At 40.5% G+C, this 19429-nt stretch overlaps 2 protein-coding genes across 4 annotated transcripts in view; one reads left to right on the top strand and one right to left on the bottom strand.

Moving 5' to 3' along the window:
* mb (myoglobin) overlaps positions 1-19429 on the top strand; it is a 31497-nt gene that overhangs the window by 7371 nt on the left and 4697 nt on the right. The window contains exons 1-2 of one of the 3 annotated variants that reach the window (XM_080880421.1): positions 17676-17694; positions 17807-17833. The exons of 1 other annotated variant lie outside the window; for it this stretch is intronic. In XM_080880421.1, the coding sequence (XP_080736547.1) occupies positions 17816-17833 (18 nt within the window). In that variant the 5' untranslated portion in view covers positions 17676-17694; positions 17807-17815. Of the gene's footprint in view, positions 1-17675; positions 17695-17806; positions 17903-19429 lie in introns of those variants that run through there. One more of the 3 variants, XM_080880423.1, reaches the window with a different exon arrangement.
* On the bottom strand, positions 8123-18843 carry serhl (serine hydrolase like). The gene is made up of 12 exons (XM_080880419.1): positions 18669-18843; positions 17237-17380; positions 16757-16870; positions 14935-14976; positions 14822-14841; positions 14665-14739; positions 12129-12235; positions 11976-12055; positions 11844-11878; positions 11686-11762; positions 11508-11595; positions 8123-9977 (listed from the first exon to the last, which is right to left on the bottom strand). Exons 1-12 carry the CDS (start codon positions 18724-18726, stop codon positions 9834-9836), a joined length of 984 nt encoding a protein of 327 aa, XP_080736545.1. The 5' UTR covers positions 18727-18843; the 3' UTR covers positions 8123-9833.

The following is a 19429-nucleotide window of genomic DNA, read 5'->3' as shown; positions in this document are numbered from 1 at the left end:
TGGATGGAGTGATCAGATACAATGCTCAGTCTGTGGTTTAGTAGGTGGGGCCCAAAGAATGCCAAAAACATGTCACCCACACCATTACACCACTGGCAGCCTGAACTGCTGATACAAGGCCGAATGGATCGACGTTTTCACGTTGTTTGTGCCAAATTCTGATCTTACCATCCAAATGTTGAAACACGTTTTTCTGATCTTCTGATGTCCAGGCATGATGAGCCTTGTTGGACTGCAGCCTCACTTTTATGTTATTAGCTGACAGAAGTGGCACCACAAGGCATTTTCACCCAGAAAGCTGCTGCTCAGTGGATGGTTTCTCTTTTTTAGACCATTCTCCATAAACCCGAGAGATGCCTGTGTGGGAAAATCGCAGCAGATCAGCAGTTTCTGCAATTCCAGCCCTTCTTCACCAACAACCATGCCACGTTCAAGGTCACTGAAATCAGCTTTCTCATGCATTCTGATGCCCTGTTTGAACTTCAGTAGGTCGTCTTGATTATGTCGACGTGCCTGAGGTCCTGCCAAGCGATTAGCTGGTTAGATATTTGTATTAATGAGCAGCCGAATAGGTGTGCCATTAGTTACAGTACAGAGATCATGCAAAACAACTAAACAGTAACTTGTAGCCTCAGCTGCACATGTTTGTGTTGCTCCAGCATCTTAATAAAGGAAATAAGTAGATTAAGAGAGAGGAGGTGGTGGATATGTTGAATTCTTCAAAAAAGTTAGAAGCAACTTAGAAAATTAATTTATGCAGCTCTGGCAAACATAAATCCTGCTCAGGAGAAACACATTTGGCAGAGAGATTATTTCTCAGTGACAGGAAAAGAGGAGCTAAAGACAAACCTCATATAACCCGAATTAGACCTCACTTTAAAACAACAGCCTGAAGAGAAATAACACATTTGGGTCAAAGGCCAACCATGCAGACCTCTTTATGATTCTCCTGAATGTAAAATGCATTTTGTTTTTTTTAATGCCAGAAAAGAAAATGAAATGAAACAAAAACGTCTGATAGTATTGGAAAGTAAAGCTGATTTTTTTAAAATAATGCCATATTTTAATTGATAGAAATTCACACTATTGGAGCACAAACACTATAAGACTTTATTACTGGATGAAGTGACAGATTAGTCATTAAGATGCAGACACATTAAAAAGAGTAATTTTATAAACATTAACATTTAACCAGAGCTGCAGCCAAACTAAAAGACCTCACATTAGTTCCACACCGTGATCACAACCCCTGTCCTTCCAGTAAATCATCATTTAGCCATTCGGTCCTGTCATTTTGAGAGTTGTGAATCATTTCGTAGAAATATTGATATTTTTTTGTTTTTGTTTTAGCAGCCTTGGTGTGATGCACTAGGAGGAACCAGCATCCTACTGCCCTCCACTGAACACCACAAACCCTCAAAGCTCCAAAGTCTGTTTTTGAGGCTAATTTTAGCATTTTGCATGATTATGCCCTTTTTTATCACGAGCCTCCGCACCACACATCTTGTCCTACATAACCGAGATCACGTCTCAAAGACACAAAGTACTATTTAGAGGGTCATTAGGATTTTATTTGACTCCTCTCATGTGCTGAACTGTGCACAAGAAACAGGCTCCCGTTGTGTGAGCACAGTAAAAATGAAGGACATGCACGCATACAGACGCAAATTAATCTTTGGTCCAAGTATTTTCCTGCACTTTTTTTTCCTGCTCCAGTCTCCTCTGAAAAGTCTGCTATCCCACGCTGCGAAAATGCCTTTCATTCAGGGCTCTAACATCACCACATCAGACTAAAGATGCTCCGCAGATGATGCTCTTCAGATATCTCCTTAAGAGCTGTTATTGTGTGACCCACCGTCTCTCCTTTTCTATTCAGCCCAGTGTTAGTATCCAAACATGTAGCCCAACAGCAATGAGTGTGCTTTAAAGTTGGTTTCGCCACAAAAAGGAAGGGGAGGTTAAAAAAAAAAAAAAAGCATTTATGGGAAGCACAGACGACAGTTCCGGTTGACAGATTAATTTTTCTTTTGTTTTTGTTTTTTTAAACTTCACTACAAAGACGTTCTTTGTCTGTTTGGACTTTTGTTTCTTTTCCAGCTAAAGGACCATCAGCACAACAAACAATAGGCCAAATTACTGGCTGTTCCACATATTTCAACCCCACTAACTACAGCATGCAGCTGTGGGTGTGCAAATCTCTGCAGACCCATCAGCAGTCCCAGCACCAAACTGGGACCTTCTGTGTGATCTGAGAGATCCACTCGAGAGGTTTTTATCTTGCAGCCTTTGTCTTTTCTCTATCATTAACTGGCACAGAGAATTCTAGCTTTACTGCCTATAAGCTCAATGAAGATGCATCACATCTGTGGAGTCTCACATCCCTCTGGTTGTTATACACAATATTTATGTGTTTTTCTTTGACTTATTGTGTTTTTGTTCTTAGATGTTGTTGGAAATGTGGTGGGGAGAGGTTTTCCCTCATGATAACAAGGAGAATATGAGAGACTGCATGTGTGTACAAGTCTTGTTCTGAAGGCTGTCGTCTCACAGGGAGTATTTACACTATTCAGCAGTTTGTTTCCTTCAGACTTCAACACATTTGAATAGATCCCAGATCAAAGACTCTAAAGTAGAAGCCTCGAGGTCACCCAAAGAGTCAGGTTGTCAAGTTAAAAGAAAATAGGTCTTCTGTATTTGACCTCTTAAGCCTTGAACAAATCAGGGGCAATGTATGATAACAATGTGTGCATATGCTGCTAAACTTTTTTTGACTGCAAAGGTCGACAGGGACTAAGTTTTCTGGGGGTTAAATTATGGTTCGTATATAAAATGTTAGATGTGCTCATATTTGATTACATTCACTACAACTTTAAACAAGTGTGGCATGTTCTGATGAATCCTGGTTGGTGGAGCTACAAGGACTGGTTACTTACTTCAGGTAGAGCCACTGTTCATCAGTTTGGTGTTGGTTACTTAAGTAAAATGAGCTTTTTTTTTTTATTTATTTTTTTTTTTTTTAAAGGTTCAAGTTATCAAATAGAGCTGTTTGCTCAAAAATGGCAGCTTGTGACTGTGAACCAAATGCTCACAGACCGACCCTGAAAGACCAGCAGCAGACTGGACTGCATCACTGTGAGTAAAATTTAAAAAAAAAAAAAAAAAACACAAAAAAAAAAAAACCAGGCGAGAAGCAGGAAGCAGGACTGTTTCAGAGATCGGTGAGAATGACCAGATGCGAGTGAGCTCACAGGCAATTTGAAATCGGATCAGCAGGTATGGGTACGGATGATGACTGATAACAGAGGAAACCATTCATGTGCTTGACGACAAAGACAGGCAGGATTAAATTTGCAGAGGAAGACAGGATAACAAGCCCATAAAGCAAATGTCAAAGTCTGGGGCTTTTTGGGATCAATAAAGAAGCAGACATTTCAGTGGGATAATAATCCAAAGCAATGCCTGCGGAAGGAAAGGAAAAAAAAAGCTTGCATTGGTCTTACCTGCGCCAAATCCAAGAGAACACCTGTGGGATACCACAAAGAAAATGAACTGAGAACTTGGCTGACTGAAACATGGAGGAAACGCTCCCTCAGTAGTTTGTTACTATCATGTAGTTTCTTGTTTTATGTGGCTTCTTTTTTACTACAATACTTCTTACATAACTTTGCAGTACGCAGTAAAATGGCTCAATAAGCATTGTCACAGGATTTCAAGGTAAGACTATAAATAAACCTCAGGCTACAGTTCCACGCACTGACACAGATTCCTGTCCTAGCGGGAAACACCCCCCCAAAAAAACCCACCAGCTCGCTCTCTCTTTTTTTTTTTTTACTTCAAATTTTAACATAAAACTGAAAACCAGCTCAGACAGCATGACATCGAAACTATATTTTTTTTTTCGGTAGACAGTTGTTTGGGGCTGGGGACTGCACAGCACTGTATCCTTTTGACGATAAAAATAAAAGTAATATTTGTATCTCCACCTCTTAGAAGTTGTAAGCCAATCAACCTGCACATGGCCTAAAGTCAGTTGATTGTTATGAAAATAAAGGCACACGAATATAAGTTTAGAATCATTGTAATGTGAGAAATAACATACCTGTGACTATTGAATTTAATATTACAAATACATGTAATCTGACTCCAAACCACAACTTTATATGGTGATAGAAAAGTAGTTCCAAGAATACAAAGCCCATGAAGAAAACCAACAGTGATGCCACTTCAACAGCAGAAACACACAAGTATGACAGCCAAACAAAGGAAAAGGGGAAACGAAGGTTATAAATTAAGTAATCAAAGGAAGTAGAAACTCCAGGGTAACAAGACACAGCTGAAAGGAATCAAGAAAATAACAAGGGAAGTGCAACCAGTGGCAAAGCACAAGAGACAAATAACTAACAAAATAAACGAGGAAGTAACTAGACTGGGACTCATTTAACACAGAAAAAGACTTGACAAGATACAAGAGGATACTCGAAAGATTGGATTAAAATAATACAAAAGAGATGGAAATATAAACAATTCTAAATCCCAGTGGTAAAAGTCTTTGCTTTTTATGTAGTAATTCCTGGCCTCCATGGTGACTTTTAATGTAAAAGTCATTAAAATACCAAATCTGCAGTCCAGAAGTGCTTGAACTTCCTCATAAAGTGCAGTAAAACTGTTCATATAATGACACTACAAATGAAATCACACCAAATTTGCCTCTATAATATTTGAAAAAAGAGGAAATAAAACCAAATCAGCCTAAAGAGATGCCTGTAAATAGATAGAATCACGAGACTTGCATTTGAAACCGTTTTAAACAGTCTCGGTCAGGAACACCACAGACAGTAGGAGGATTCATATTTGCAAGCATGCACCAAATGCATGAACAAATCATGCATTTGGTGCATGGGTTGCAAAAATGGGTTGCAAAGCAGCTTGCAGGTGTGCACAAAGTGTAAGCAAGCTCAAATGGCACAAACCATGCGTCCCCCTATTTGGGTTTTGCCAACTGAATGTGTAGGTGTAGGTGATGTGGGCTGGTATTGAGATCACGTGATCTACAGGCATCGCAGCTTAGCTTGACTTCAGGCCATTTCCTAATAGATGCTTTGCTTAAATTTGCAACAGAGCAAAACACAAATCACAGCTTAAAATAAGTTCTCCTCTACTTAACACGAGTCTTTGGTGGTGAGCAGAGGCCAGTGTGTGAGAATTCATCTGCAGTGCTGCAGGAGTGAATTTTCACACATCTTCAAAAGGCAGATTTCAAAGAACACTGAGATCAATTTTAGTTCCCCAAAGTCCTTCAGCAGCAACAAACAAATAAACCAGCAGAGATCTAAGCTTGTGTTAAAATTTTAATTTTGTTTGGATAAAACTATTCTTCAGCTCCATAAACTCGCACAGCCTCCGTGAGTCTTTCTACATACACAATGGAATGACTCTAATCCCAAACCTAACTCATGTGCTCATTAAAATTACAGGTATAAACAGATTTCAACAAATATTTGTCTTATTATTTGATGACTTTGTGTTTATTATTAGATAAATTAAAGATAATCAGGATAGTGGTTTCTATGTACTAATACAATAAAATACTGTGCAAAAGTCTTGAGCCACCCCTCATTTAATTTCTATTTTACTTGCAAGCAGCCAGAGTTTCTCGTAATCTTCAAAGTGATCTTGAGTAACAGTTCCCCAGGGCTCCTAAAGCTCCAGCTTCTTTTTCACATATTTTCAGTCGATACAAGTGGAGAACAAAAGAAGTAGCAGATGAATCTCAAATATCCAAAAGTTGATTCTGTTTATCTGGACTTAGCATTTTCAGTGGGAAGTTTTGTCACTCATCCAAGTGACTTCTTCAGTCTCAGCTGACTGACCAAAGCAAAGGACGACCCTAGACTCCAGATTTTACCTCTGATCTCTCCCTCTTTCATATACAGTCTATGATCCCTCCCCCTGGGGCCCTACAGTGAGCTCTGAGCATGGACACCACACAACCTCAGTATGCAGCTCAGACACAAAGTTCTTACACAAAGTTAAGGCTGAAATTGTGAAAGATCAACAACAGAAGTTAATTTTAATATAACACAGATACACAAGTGAGTTTACTTTTATTATTTTTTCAGAATCAGATTACTGTCAAGTTTATTTATGAGAGGGGCGGTGGCTGCACACAGATTTGTCTTGATTTAGGAAGGAGGTCTACAGAGTGGTGCCCTGTCGAATATGAGTCCACTAAAACATCTTGGAGCTGATGCTTTGAGTAGATCACGCTTTGTTCAAACATTCATTTATTTCCACACTGAGGTATTTGTGGTACTTTTATTTAAGAAAGGATTCTGGATACTTCCTTAAGCACAGAAACTTAAAACGCCCGATAAAAGCCTCAAAGATTAGTTTGCTAACAAGCAGAGTCAAAGAAACTGCTGAATTAATTCAAAGAACTCATTCAAAAAGTAGCAGATCAGTATTTCAAACCTTCACTGCAACGCGATGGACTTTTGCTCCTCTTTATATAAAATGACAGGTTTTTGTTTGAAGGTCAGAGTCAGGTTGAGGAGGAAGCAGCCTGAGCCCTACTTCAACTGAACTCTCAGGCTGGACTCCAGTCGCTTTTCTGTAGTAAAAACTTCTGAAAAATCCTTCCTTTAACTTTGAATTTGACAAACAGAAGAGAGACAGACATTCCTCTCATGTGGCTCCTTAGTGCAGCAGGATGGATAACCGCAGAGCACCAAACAAACATGTATATGCCTCCGTTCATGCTTTCATTTCCTCTCGCCTAGATTGTTGCAGTGGTCTTTTAAAAAGTATTAATCAGAAAGCATTCAACTGACTTCAGATGGTGCAAAATGCAGCAGCCAGACTTCTTACAAGAAACTGGACATATTACACCACTCCTAATGACTCTGCACTGGCTGCCCATTACTTTTAGAATTGATTTTAAAGCCCTTCTTGGCCTGGCACTACATTACACATTCAAACTGCTGTTCCTGAACCAGTGTGCAGCCTCAGATCCTCAGGCAGACCCTGTTAACTCACGCTGAGAGACAAAAGGCAGTCGAGCGTTTGCTGTTAAGGGCTCCTTGATTTTGGAATGACCCACCTGAGGAAAACTGGCTCACGTCATCAGTGTCATCTTTTAAATCACTGCTGGAAACTCATTTGTATTGTAAGGCTTTTCATAACTTTTATTCTAGAGTTTATGTGTTTATGTTTATTTTTTTACCATGCTTATTCATAAAGCCTGAAACATTAATTGCCAAAAAATTCTTATTTTTTAATACTGGAGTGTATTTTGAACATAAACACAAAGAAGTTTAATATAAGTTTGCATATGAGTTTTATTTTGTATAATTTTTGCTACATATGACATTTTTGTACAATTCGTTGCTTAAAAACAGTTGTGCACTTTATGTTAGTAGTCCCAGAATCACATTTATCAAATATGATACACTTAAAGGAGTAATGTCTAGATTTCTAAGATATGATTTGCATTAAAATTGGAATAACATTATCTCGTTCTTATTTTGACATTCCTCTTGAATCTTTATTTTAATTGATTTGTAATTTATTCCTCTTAGTTTCTTTTATCTTATTCTGCTTTTATTCTGGGAGGGACTTTATAATGATCCTTTTGAGAAGTGCTTTATAAATAAACTTTACTGTTAATATTATTGTTGTTTTTAAATTTAGAGGCTAAAACAAGACGCCTGGATAATTTGCAACAGCCACAGTGGCCGCCCACGGTTCAACCTATATGGCATCAATCTAATAAAAAAAACTAAAATGTATGCACCATTAAATTTTAATTATTATAAATACTATATTTTAAGCATTGGTGTCCCTGAAATACTGCAGTAGAATTTAAAAAAAAAAAAAAGTACCCACAATCAGGACATAAAGCACCTTGAGGCGACTGCTGTTGCAATTTGGCGCTATATAAATAAAATTGAATTGTATTGAACATTATAGAAAGTTATGAGATATCTATGATAAGACTGTTTTTCCCCTTTTCTTGAGCTTGTTTTAAAATTGATGTTGCCAAGCTCACAAGTGCTTCAACAGCTGTCAGAAAGTCGAAAAACTTTAATTGAACTTTCAAGATTTTATAATTTCATGAAGAACAAAGACACTGTAAGACAGTTGCAATTAATGCCATCAGTTTAATATAAGAAGAAGAAAAAAAAAGAAAAAAAAAAAGTGCATCAGGCACAGAAATTGTTTTTATGGAAATTGTTTCTTCAAAATAAAAGCTTTTCAGTACTTGAGATTTACTAAAAAGACACCCTGTACGGAAAATCATAGTTGTTATTCAAGTCACGAGTCGTCCTCTGCTCTCTCTGTGTTGGTACACACTTTCCTCTCCACTGCTTACTTAACCTATGAGATTAAACATGTGGTCACACATCTGAGAAACTGTGCACTTGCTAAAATATTAATGACACACAGCACACTGGTGAGACTTCTGAGCTGCCACAGTGAATCCCAATCATTCCTCAAAGGCAGCCGGCACGGGGCGATTCAGCTGATGGTGTCACTGGCTCTGCAGGTTGAACTGAAACATGACGTGTAGCACAGCCACATCATTTGCCCATGGTTTTGTTAAAGGCTACTACTGTATTTTAGGATATCACAGCATTAAAAAACAAAAAACAAACAAAAAAAAACAAAACACCATTCACAACATTCCACAATGTGAGCAGATATTACTTTTCACAGAAACACTGTGATCATCTTAAAAAAAACTGAAACACTTAAGAGGATGAAACGAGCAGTTGTTTAAAGAGTCCAGCACAGTTTGTATATCTTAGCTCTTATGGCCTACGCTAGAGGTTAAAGAACTACCACAAAGCCATACCTGTGCAGCCTCCTCTCTCCTCCAGATGCATTTTAGGAATGAGACATCCTTAAAAACGGCACACTTGAGACAGGATTTCCAGGGAGGACAGAGGAGACGAGAAGTAACACATTAGAGAAACACATACGTGCCCATGCTACAGTATTGCTTGGCCTGTTGGTGCTGTGGACAACTGATATACTTAATCACAGGGAGAACAGTAAAACAATAAGCGATGTTGTTCATATGCTAAAAATGGATTTTAGCCTGTTGCTAGGTGGTTGCTCAACATGCATAATTCAGATTTTGTGGATATAAATAAGAAGTTATGAAATTAAAGTTAATTTTATAAGGTGTTATAGGAATGTAAAGGCTAAAAAGCAGTCATTTGAGCCTCTTGCTAGGTGGTTGCTAGGCAATACCAGGACCTAATAATACCTGACATAGATGAGAACCTTCAGAGGCCTTCAAGATGTACCTTTGTGCCAAGTTTGGTGGCTCAAGTGATTGTGTGGGAGGAATTCACAGATAATGACAAACCCCTTCATCCAGTTTCACCTGTGTGACTTTAATATGGCCACAGACTATTGCTGTGCTTGGGACAATTATCAAGCTATGGAATAGTTTAATAATAGTTTAAGTTTGAGAGCTCCAATGTGGTATAATGTGTTTGAAACTGCCTCTGGTTGGAGTATGTGGTGCATGCTCCAGGCAGCGCAATAGAAGAACTCAAACCTCTGATGCCCTCATGTTAGTGAGTGCAGAGCCTGAGGCAGAAAGCCTGAGTTAACAGACAGAGATGGCAGTGATGGCAAAATTTTGTTTTCTCATTTAAACAGCATCACTACCTTTTAAAAGGCTTTAAATAATTAATGAGTCCACTAAGACGACCAGCCGAGTGAGTTTTAAGCACCAAAATTAAACCTGTGTAAATAGTACAGTACAAATACAGGATTAGCAGTAGAGTCAGTGTGACGTGACTCGAGGAGTAACTGGTCTGTTATAACTTAGAGGTCTGGCCATTAGTTGGTGTAGCAGAGCGTGAGAGGACTTTGGTCTGCAGGAAGTCAGACACAACTGGAGCGACGATGTCAGGCTTATTCAGGTGGATGTGATGATCACCTGGAACAGTCACCACGGATTGCTGAAAACACAGATGAGACCAGTCACGATGGTGAATAAAGCAGGCTTTCAACATGGAATAAAGGACTTTCCGGCCACTTGAGCCGCAGACTGCGAAGCACAGAAAGATCTGCCCAGCAGGGGGCGAGTTCTCTGATCGCAAAAACTGACCCTAGTTCTCTTTTTATTTCTGAAATCACTAAACATTTTCATGGTGAGTTTAAGGTCTCAATCACACAAGTAAAGAATTCAACATGGAAACCAATGACATAATGGCTACATCCATCTTTTTATGCAGTTTAGGTCATGAACTTAGACTAAATCTGAAAAGTCTTTCAAGGTTAGTTTAGTTCAGTGTGGTTTGTAGACATTTATTTATGCACAGCTCTCCTTAGATCACATTACAGTCGGGCTGACGTCTGGACTTTGACTGGCCGATTGCAACAACTTGATTCTTTTCTTCTTCAGTCATTCTGTTTTCTGCTGTGCTTGGGATGATTGTCCCGTTTCATGGTATTATTTTAGCCAAGCTTTAACTGTTTGACAGATTGCCTCGTATCCGACTCCAGAATTCTCTAGTATACAGAGAAGTTTGCGGTTGACTCAATGACTGCGAGGTGCTTGGGACCTGTGACTGCAAAACAAGCCCAAATCATTACTCTTCCTCCTCCGTGCTTCACTGTTGGTATGAAACATTTGTGCTGGTGTGCTGTGTTTAGCGTTGTGGTCAGACATCTCCATGTTAGTTCCGGAAGTCATGTGATTTGTTCAGCACCTCTGCAAACCTAAAATGTGCTGCCATATTCTTTTTACCGAGAAGAGGTATCCATACTTGTTCAGTCTTTTTCTCTTATTGTGCCATCACGAAGTTTAACATTGAACATGCTAACTAAGTCCGAGATGCATTGAAGCATTGTGTTAACACACTTGTTCCAGCTTCTGATTCTATAGAGTTAATCACAGTTACTGATTATCAATTAATCAAGTGCACTACATTAGCAGCACTTGACTGCTACTTACCCTCATGGCTGCTATGAAAAGCCATTTTAAATGACTGTGTGTTAAACTTGTAAACATGAAGTCCTCCATGTTTACAGCAGCATCGCAAGTCATTTGGAATATTTTTGGGCGCTTAATGAATGCAAGTCCTACGTTCGCTCTCACATCTCTACTTTAATCTCTACAAACACCTGAGGGAAAGAGCTGAATGCTCCACCGTGCTCACCACATGCCACGCTTATCTTTTGTTTCTCAGTGAAAATCTGACTGGGAAAGAAACCCACTCAGTGGAGACGATTGGTGGAAACGCATCCTCTGCTCTCCCTCATCAGCAGCACTTGACCAAGTTCCTGTATGTAGGTCAGTGTTGAGATTCACAGCTATATAAATTTCTGCTGCTCCTGAGACACTGAGCTCATACTGCACTGCTACTCTAGCATCCGTGCAGCTGTCTGTCTGCTAGGAACAATTATGCGCAGGCTTAACGGCTAAAAATAAACACGGGGATGCAAACATACCTGCTTTCCACAAACAGACTGTTAGGTGCACTCACATTTTTGTCCCTGTAGGCCTGAAGAAGTGCTGATGTAAATTTTTTTTGCTCGTCTTCAGCAAATATTTTGTCCAAGCCACTTTCTGCTCTGTAAAGACAAAAAAAATTTGCAAATCTATTTTGTCTCTTATTTTTTTCCACAAGCAATAAGAGAACGAGAGGCAGGAGACCATCTTACAGAACAACTAGGACAGAGGCCGTGATCCTCGAATGCAGCTCCAGACTCTGCTCCAAACTGATGCGTGCTATGTTTTTCTGAAATTGAGAAACATTGTGCACATTTATACCATCTGCTGCAAATGACAGCTTGGGTAGAAATGATCAGGGGAAACCTACCAGATTAACACGAAAGTCTCTGGAGAACACAACTCCTGCAAGGGAAAGAGAAGTTACACTTTAAACATAAGGGGAAAAAGAAATAGAGATGAGTCTTGAGAGAAGGTAAACGAGAGGAAGATAAACACGCACCTCCCTCAACCTGAACCAGACCTCGCTCCAGAAGGATTTTCGCAGAGCGTTCAGAAAGAGTTTGGTTTACAGACATCAACCTGAAGGTTGCAAAAACAAAGTTAGCGCATGAGTGAACTCCTTTAAAACTGCCGATAAGGGAAGGCGCTTTACCTTTCTACTGCCTTCTCGTAAGTGTACACTCTCTTCTTCTCCTCCATCGTTTTTTCAAACAGAAGCATCTCTTCGAACCCCTGCCTGATCACTTTGGGCATTTCCTTCTGCGAGGGAGCAGAGATAAATAAGGACAGCAACTGAAAACGACTCACAAGGGTGAATTGTACAGGAATAATATAGGAGACATGCAACATGCAATAATATAATGTAAAGCCTTAGCCCAGGCCTAAAGGTCAAAATCGCGCCAGACTCAATTACACTGGTGGCTGCAAGTGTTTCTTAAATGCAACGCCTTTCAAAATGTCAAACCGCCTACAGCATTTTTCATTTTCTCACAATCCAGACTTCATCAGACACTGTCACAAAGTCATGAAGCCCTGAAGTGTAAATCAAACTATAATTAGCTAGAGGTCACCAGAGAGGTGTTTCTCTCTGAGGGGGGCTTCTCGTCACTGCAAATTATATGCTCTCAAAAACCGAGCACCTCCTCTACTTTTCACCTACACCTCAACGTGTTCAGGAGAAAAACTTAATTTAGATGAAGTTGCTAGACAACAGCAGCCTTTTTGCATACTATAAAAGAAGCTGTCACATTAAAGTTCATCAAAAATAAATAAATAAATAAATAAATAAATAGTTGTCCACTTTTGAAAGCGGCACCCAGGTCATCTTTCTGTTTGCTGGAAAAGAAACATTGGAGTAAATCAAACAGCTCTTATTTCACACATAACAGCCCTTTTTAAGCTGTAACTAAGAAGTTTGTTCTTGTTCTACACAGAAGACTGGAAAATTTAAATAATAGCAGGCTGGATGAGATAATACAAACACAGTGAGAGGCCTAACGATGCTTAAAAATCACACTTCACTCAGGAAGAAGTAATCGGAGACACGTCAGCGTTATAATTTCCCCCTTCATGGGTTCACATGATGCACAAGAGGGTGTAAATGAACCGCTGATGGGAATTGTATTTATGGTGACAAACAGTGCTGCGGAAAAGTCTTGCAATACCCTTTATTTCTTTACATTTTGTTTCCAAGGTGCCAGATTTTCTTATAATGCTTTAAAGTGGTCTTGAAAAGCAGTTCTCCTGACTCCAAATTACACAAAAACTGGAAAAATCAGTATGTAGCGATGAATTAGAGAATTCAGTATTTTTGGTTCCAGTTTGTGTCAGTATAAGCAGAGGAGGAACAACACTGACTATCTAGGCCAGGGGTGGGCAATCCCGGTCCACGAGGGCCGGTGTCTCTGCAGGTTTTAGATCTCACCTTGGGTCAACACACCTGAATCACATGATTAGTTCGTTACCAGGCCTCTGGAGAACTTCAAGACATGTTGAGGAGCTAATTTAGCCATTTAAATCAGCTGCGTTGGTTCGAGGACACATCTAAAACCTGCAGGGACACCGGCCCTCGTGGCCTGAGATTGCCCACCCCTGCTCTAGGCTGTCTAGAGCCATCTGCAAAACACAGTGGAGGCTCTGCCCTGGTTTGAAGCTGCATTTCATCTGGTGGTGTTGGAGATCTTATCAAATTGATGGAATTATAAAAACATATGGTCAGATTTTGATCCACCCCATCTGACTGGTAACAGTTTCATTTTTCAGTATGACAATGCTTCCAAACACACCGTCAATGCAGTAAAGTGAAATGACGGGCGACTCAAGACTTTTGCACGACACTGTATTGCTACTTTAACGATAACATTATTGAAGTCACGCAGGCTTCCCAATCACATTTGAACCAAAGCTTCCACAGGTTGTGCAGAAAAGGTTTGATCATTTTTCTGATATGTAGTTTTACTTAACTAGAATAATCTACAGAGCCAGGTCTGCCTTGATGCCCCAAGAGCAACCCACATTTCATGAGGACTGGAAATCAATTATTATGGAGCATTTCTAGAAGAAGCTGGAAAGAAAATCATGGTGGACAGAACAGACTTTTTCCCCCCCACAGCAGACATCTCGTTTTGGGGAGAAATAATCATTGATAACCAGTGTACCAGTGATGGCTGCACTACTGCATTTTTTGGATGCTGGTTAGCCATCATGGCTCCCTGGGACACCTGCTAGAACTGTAACACCGCTACACCTGCTCTCCCCCCACTGAGCTACTAGTGGCCTGCACTGGCAAAAGCACACCAGAGGACAGGCCAATATTTCAAGCCATATTATTTGTGGAAAACAGTAAATCATACGCAGCTACTGTTCAGTTGCATACTAAAACAATGCCACAGTGGCCCCAGGCTCGACTCACAAATTCACTTAGGGTGAGGTAAGACATGAAAAGTGAGCATTCAACTACTTCAGTCTGGCATGTATATCCAACACCTTTACCCTAACCCTTTTCTAACTTATTCTAATTCTTTCAATGTGCCACTACATAGGTTGGGATGGTGGTGGGGGGTGTACAGGGTTAACCGTATACTGGGTGAGTCAGAGAATGTGTGGGTATCATCTGTTTCTGTATTGTTGAATAATGTTTCCTATGAAAACAGATGTGGAGTAACAAAGGAAAAAAAAGAAACAAGTACCTGGTCTGTAGGTAAAAATCCGTAGGAGTCCAGCAGCACAACGGCATCCACCATCTCCGGATACAGAGCGCTGAACTGCAGAAGACACCACATGGACAATGATGCCACCCAATAAAGCACAGCACTCTCAAATGTGTCTTAATCGTAAGTCACCTACCATTCCTGCAACGTTACCACCTGAAATACAAAGAGGTGGACAGAGAAATAAAATAAACGTGCACTTTTAAACATACGTTTTAAAGCTTGAATTCTTTATACAGCTGCACTCACCCATGCTGTGGCCTATAATGGAGAATTTGCTCCACTGCAGAGCTGTGGGAGTAATTTCACACATCATCAACCAGGTTCAGTATCTCATCACAGAACACAGACCATTTTTAGCTCAAAGAAATCCTCACTGCTGTGATTCAGCTGTCAGGAAGATGCATGGCAGCTCTGGCAATATGCTCGAAATTAATAACATTCATTAAAGGGCCTTTTTTTCTAGATCCATAAACTGCATATTAAATTATGTCAAATGTATATTCATATTAAAATCATCTCATTTTCAACTGCAAGTGTATGCTCTACCTCAGAGGTCAGAGTTTGCCCACTTTTAAAAAACAACAACAAAACTGTCAAAGCTCACAAAGCATCCTGTGAAAAAGCCACAGATGCTTTTATATTCATATATTTTACATTCCCTCTGATCCACAGTGAAGGCTGAGTATTATGACACTGTTACGGATGATGCGGCAACTCATCACTGCCTATGAGCACAGCGTGAGTGGGTGAAACTTCAACAGTGGGGCTGCTTCAGTCCTCTGTGACGGGCCGTAGCTGTGATCGTGACTGCAGGATGGCTGAGCTTTGGCGTAACACCCGCATCAGGTAGTTGGTGGTACTCCAAGTATAGATAAATATGTTACAGGCGCATTTATCTACACACCAAGCCACCCAAACTGTGCTCAGTTTGGGTGAAGCCACATTAGGTGATCACCGCATGTACGTTTGATTAAACTAGGAGGAGTAGCCAAGACTTGTAAAGAAATGATAGGTCAGTTAACACAAGACAGCTCTTTCATACACTGTGCCTTTTTTATGGAAATGGTTCAAACTGGCTTGCATCATGTCAAACATGTTGATGGAAAACAGCATCTTCTGTTCCACATGGGTGGCCTTTAAGCCTTTTGTTTTATACTGTAATAAAAATATTGTAAATTTACCACAAACATCCCACTGTGTGTTTTGATTATGTGTCTCATATAACCAAAAAACACAGTGAATCATCCTTCAGCCACAGCAGCCCCCGGCTCTAGAACGGTCCGAGTCCAGGATGTGATTTCAGCACACATCATCTACTGGCCTTCATTTACATTTTCAGCTTTTTATCCTTTGCTCTTCAAACCTCACTGTTTTCCTCCTTCTAATTCGAAAGCTTTGCCAAGATTTTTAGAGTTTCATTGTTAAACTTTTTTTCCAAAACACAATTTTTTGTTCGGGGCTACAAGCCTGCTTCAAGTGCAAACTAAAACAATAATTATTTACATTTAAATTAACAATAACTATAACTAAAGTTTGCAGTAGTTCCCAGTTATACTGCAGCCATGCTGCCTCCCGAACACCTGCGGTGTATTTATTACATACCTGTCATCACAGGCTCAGGCTTAATGCTAGCTCATGTTAACAGGACCAGTGAAGGATAGTTACCGTGCAGTCATGAATACATAAATAGCATCATAGCCTGAGCATTAGACACATCCGCATCTTCAGCCAGCAGCTGTGCTGGCTGCAGGAGCTGTATACTGCTGCAGCTTGCCTTTGAGAGCAGTAGCGAGCAATAAATATGTCATGTTAGCTGTCACAACATTTCTCACAGAGTTTCTCTCAACCTAATGGACCAAAGCGACTCCCATGGATATGAGGGAAAGCAACTAAGTGTAGAGTTAAAGACCTCTTAGGATTATAAAATGTGGGGTGCAGAAGTTTATGGAAGGATAACATGTAAGTTTCAGCCAAAACTCGATGATCACAAACTGCAATCCTGGAACAAACACTGATATCTCTGATGGGATTTAAAGGCTTAACTGCAAGTGTCCTCGAACTCACACACCATCAACGACTCTGCGTACATCCATCACGTAGGAAGGAAAGGCGTGCAGAACTCCAGGAGGACGGTGCGACGAGCGACCGTGACCTGCCAGGTCCATTGCCACATATCGACACTCTGAGTGGAGACACAGGGAGAAGGCAAACTAAAAATCGCTTTCAGGTTAATAAGGACACAAAGCTAGGAAAACGCTCCTAATCCGTCAGCTACAATTGTAAAATCTGGGTAAAGTGCTGTGGTAATTATGTCATCCTCAGATCCAGTCTTTTTGGATGGGATGCAGCTGTTCCAGCAGCTGAGCGGCAGCACCTGTTTGCACAAGCTGTACACTCAAATTAACCGAACGCCACACACCTGAGTGAGCTGAGCAGCAGAATCCACTGATTTTAAGAATTATTGTCCATGGGGTTCAATTTTTGGCACTGAGGTTTCTACAGTGGGAGCCACTGGAGATGGTCAATGTACATTGTACAAAACACTCACCTTTTGGCAGAAGGGGAACAAGCGTGTTGAATGTACCGCAGTTGTCAGCCCAGCCATGCAGGCACAGCACAGGATGTCCGTGGTCAGGACCCCAGACTTTACCTCGGATCTCCCCCCACGGGACTGCCACAGAGAGCTCTGAAACTGGACACAGCGCACTCTGGATTAACAAGACTTGCGACATCTGTCTGGTTTAGTTTCTGATCATGTGACCAACTGTATGTATTAGTTGATGTAAAGGAACAATCATTTAAAAAAAACAAAAAACTTTCCCTGGTGGTCATGTGGGTGAAATATGTCTCCTCACGCCCTAACTCCCCTTTGTTTGGAGGCGGGGCTTGGCTTTGTGGGAACAGCTTTTGTTTGACTAATTGCAGATACCTGTGTCTCACTTGCTCAATTAACCGAACAGGAATAAAAGCCGTGCTCAGCTCATTGGTACCCTGTCTTGAAGGAAGGTGAGAGCTTCTTTACTGATTCAGAAATAGTTTGTTTTCTTTCTTTGGTTAATACTTTTAACACATTTTTCAATTATGTGACTCTTTAGTGTGTCTCTCTCTGTGTTTTCAGGAAACTTAAATGCCAACCTTACCACAGGTAAGAGTGACTTGACTAAATTCTGGATCCATAAAACTTTGGGAAAGTTCTCAATGAGCGCCAAGTAAAGTAAGCCAAAACCTGCGCATTTGCCTTTTTATCTCTGCAAGTTTATTACTTTTCTTTAAACTTAATATGGGGTCGGAGCCCTGTTCAGCTGCGTGTCTACACTAGGTCACATTTTTAGAAAACTGTGCAAAGCTGGCAATATGTCTTCAACATGCCACTGAAAGTGGCAGGGATGTCAAACTTCAGTTAATGGGCCACAAATGATTTAATCTGCTCTAAAATCTCAATACAGCAAGTTAAATATTCACAATCTAATTATAAAATGGGTAACAGCTTGAGACTTTTTTTTTTCTTTTGCCTCTTAATAGTATCCTTTAAAACACCTTGTCCAAGTCCCAACTTTAACTTCGCATACAGTAACTATGTAGTAATGCTGGCCTTGCCTCACTAGGAGGAGCTGAACATCTTACTGAAACTAAAGCTATTTGACTTTTTGGCAGTTTTCAGACTAGCAAAGCTAGCCAGTGAGCCGGACTGGACCCTTCAGTGGGCTGGTGCTGGACCCCAGGCCTCATGTTTGACACACGCTATTCCTACAGTTAACAATACTTTAAAATCACAAGTTCAATCGGGCAATAACCTTTGCCCCACAAACCTGTTGGCTGTCCAGATATTTTTGTTAAGTCTGTGAATGACATTTTCGCTCATATCGGCGCTGTAAGACTGCGAATGTGCTTTAATTGTAGACGAAGTCGCTACTTTGCAAACACTATTTCTTTCCCCCACTTCGGACTGCTTTAAAACGAGCACGAGCCTTGCCGGTTACCTGCTTGTTTCATTGTGCTGGATGTCACTTGTCTGACGCCTTTCAAAGCCTGCATCATCTTTGCGCCTGAAAACACTGCAAATAAAACCTGACTGACAACTTTTTTTTTTTCCTTAAACGTTTAAACTGCTTCAACCTACTTCGGGCTCTTTGACACTCACTGCTGTCTTCCGGGTGTTGGACCGCACGCGAAATTCTATTGGCTAGACACTTATTGAAGCCATAGTGTAAACCAATCACAGTTTAGAAGAGGAGGGACTTGTCGTTTGCCTCCCCAATGTTATGTGAAAAAGTCCAGCAGAGGGCCCCTGGTGGAATTCAGTGAGATTTAATCACAACTGGATTTTAGATGTCGAATGCACTCCCTAATTTCTATCAACATTAGCCCAGTAGTGACTAATAATGAATCCCTGTGTGTGTGTGGCCATTTACCAGCATTTTCCAAGAGGAAATGCCAAAGGAAAAGTGGGATGGGACAGGTCAGCCCAGTCAATGCACCAACTTTCAGCAGTGTAGGAGAGGTTAAAGATGTGTTATAGGACACTAAATTTAAAAATAGATGTGATCTGAAACTGATTTCCACTGGGAATGGAGGGGTGGAAGGTCTGTCTTCACTCTGACTTCATTTGTCCCTCTTCACCCTGTGGTGCTGTTGCTAAAGTCCACCTGTCTATTCAAATTTCCCCGAGGTCACTAATGGGCAGCAAGTGCTTGGTAGGGCATTTGTCTGGTCTTGCTCCTCACTCTAAATGCAGGCTGTA

The sequence above is a fragment of the Rhamphochromis sp. 'chilingali' genome, assembly GCF_963969265.1.
Source record: "Rhamphochromis sp. 'chilingali' genome assembly, chromosome: 4".
NCBI lineage: Eukaryota > Metazoa > Chordata > Actinopteri > Cichliformes > Cichlidae > Rhamphochromis > Rhamphochromis sp. 'chilingali'.
This window is presented reverse-complemented; position numbering and strand designations above follow the sequence as displayed.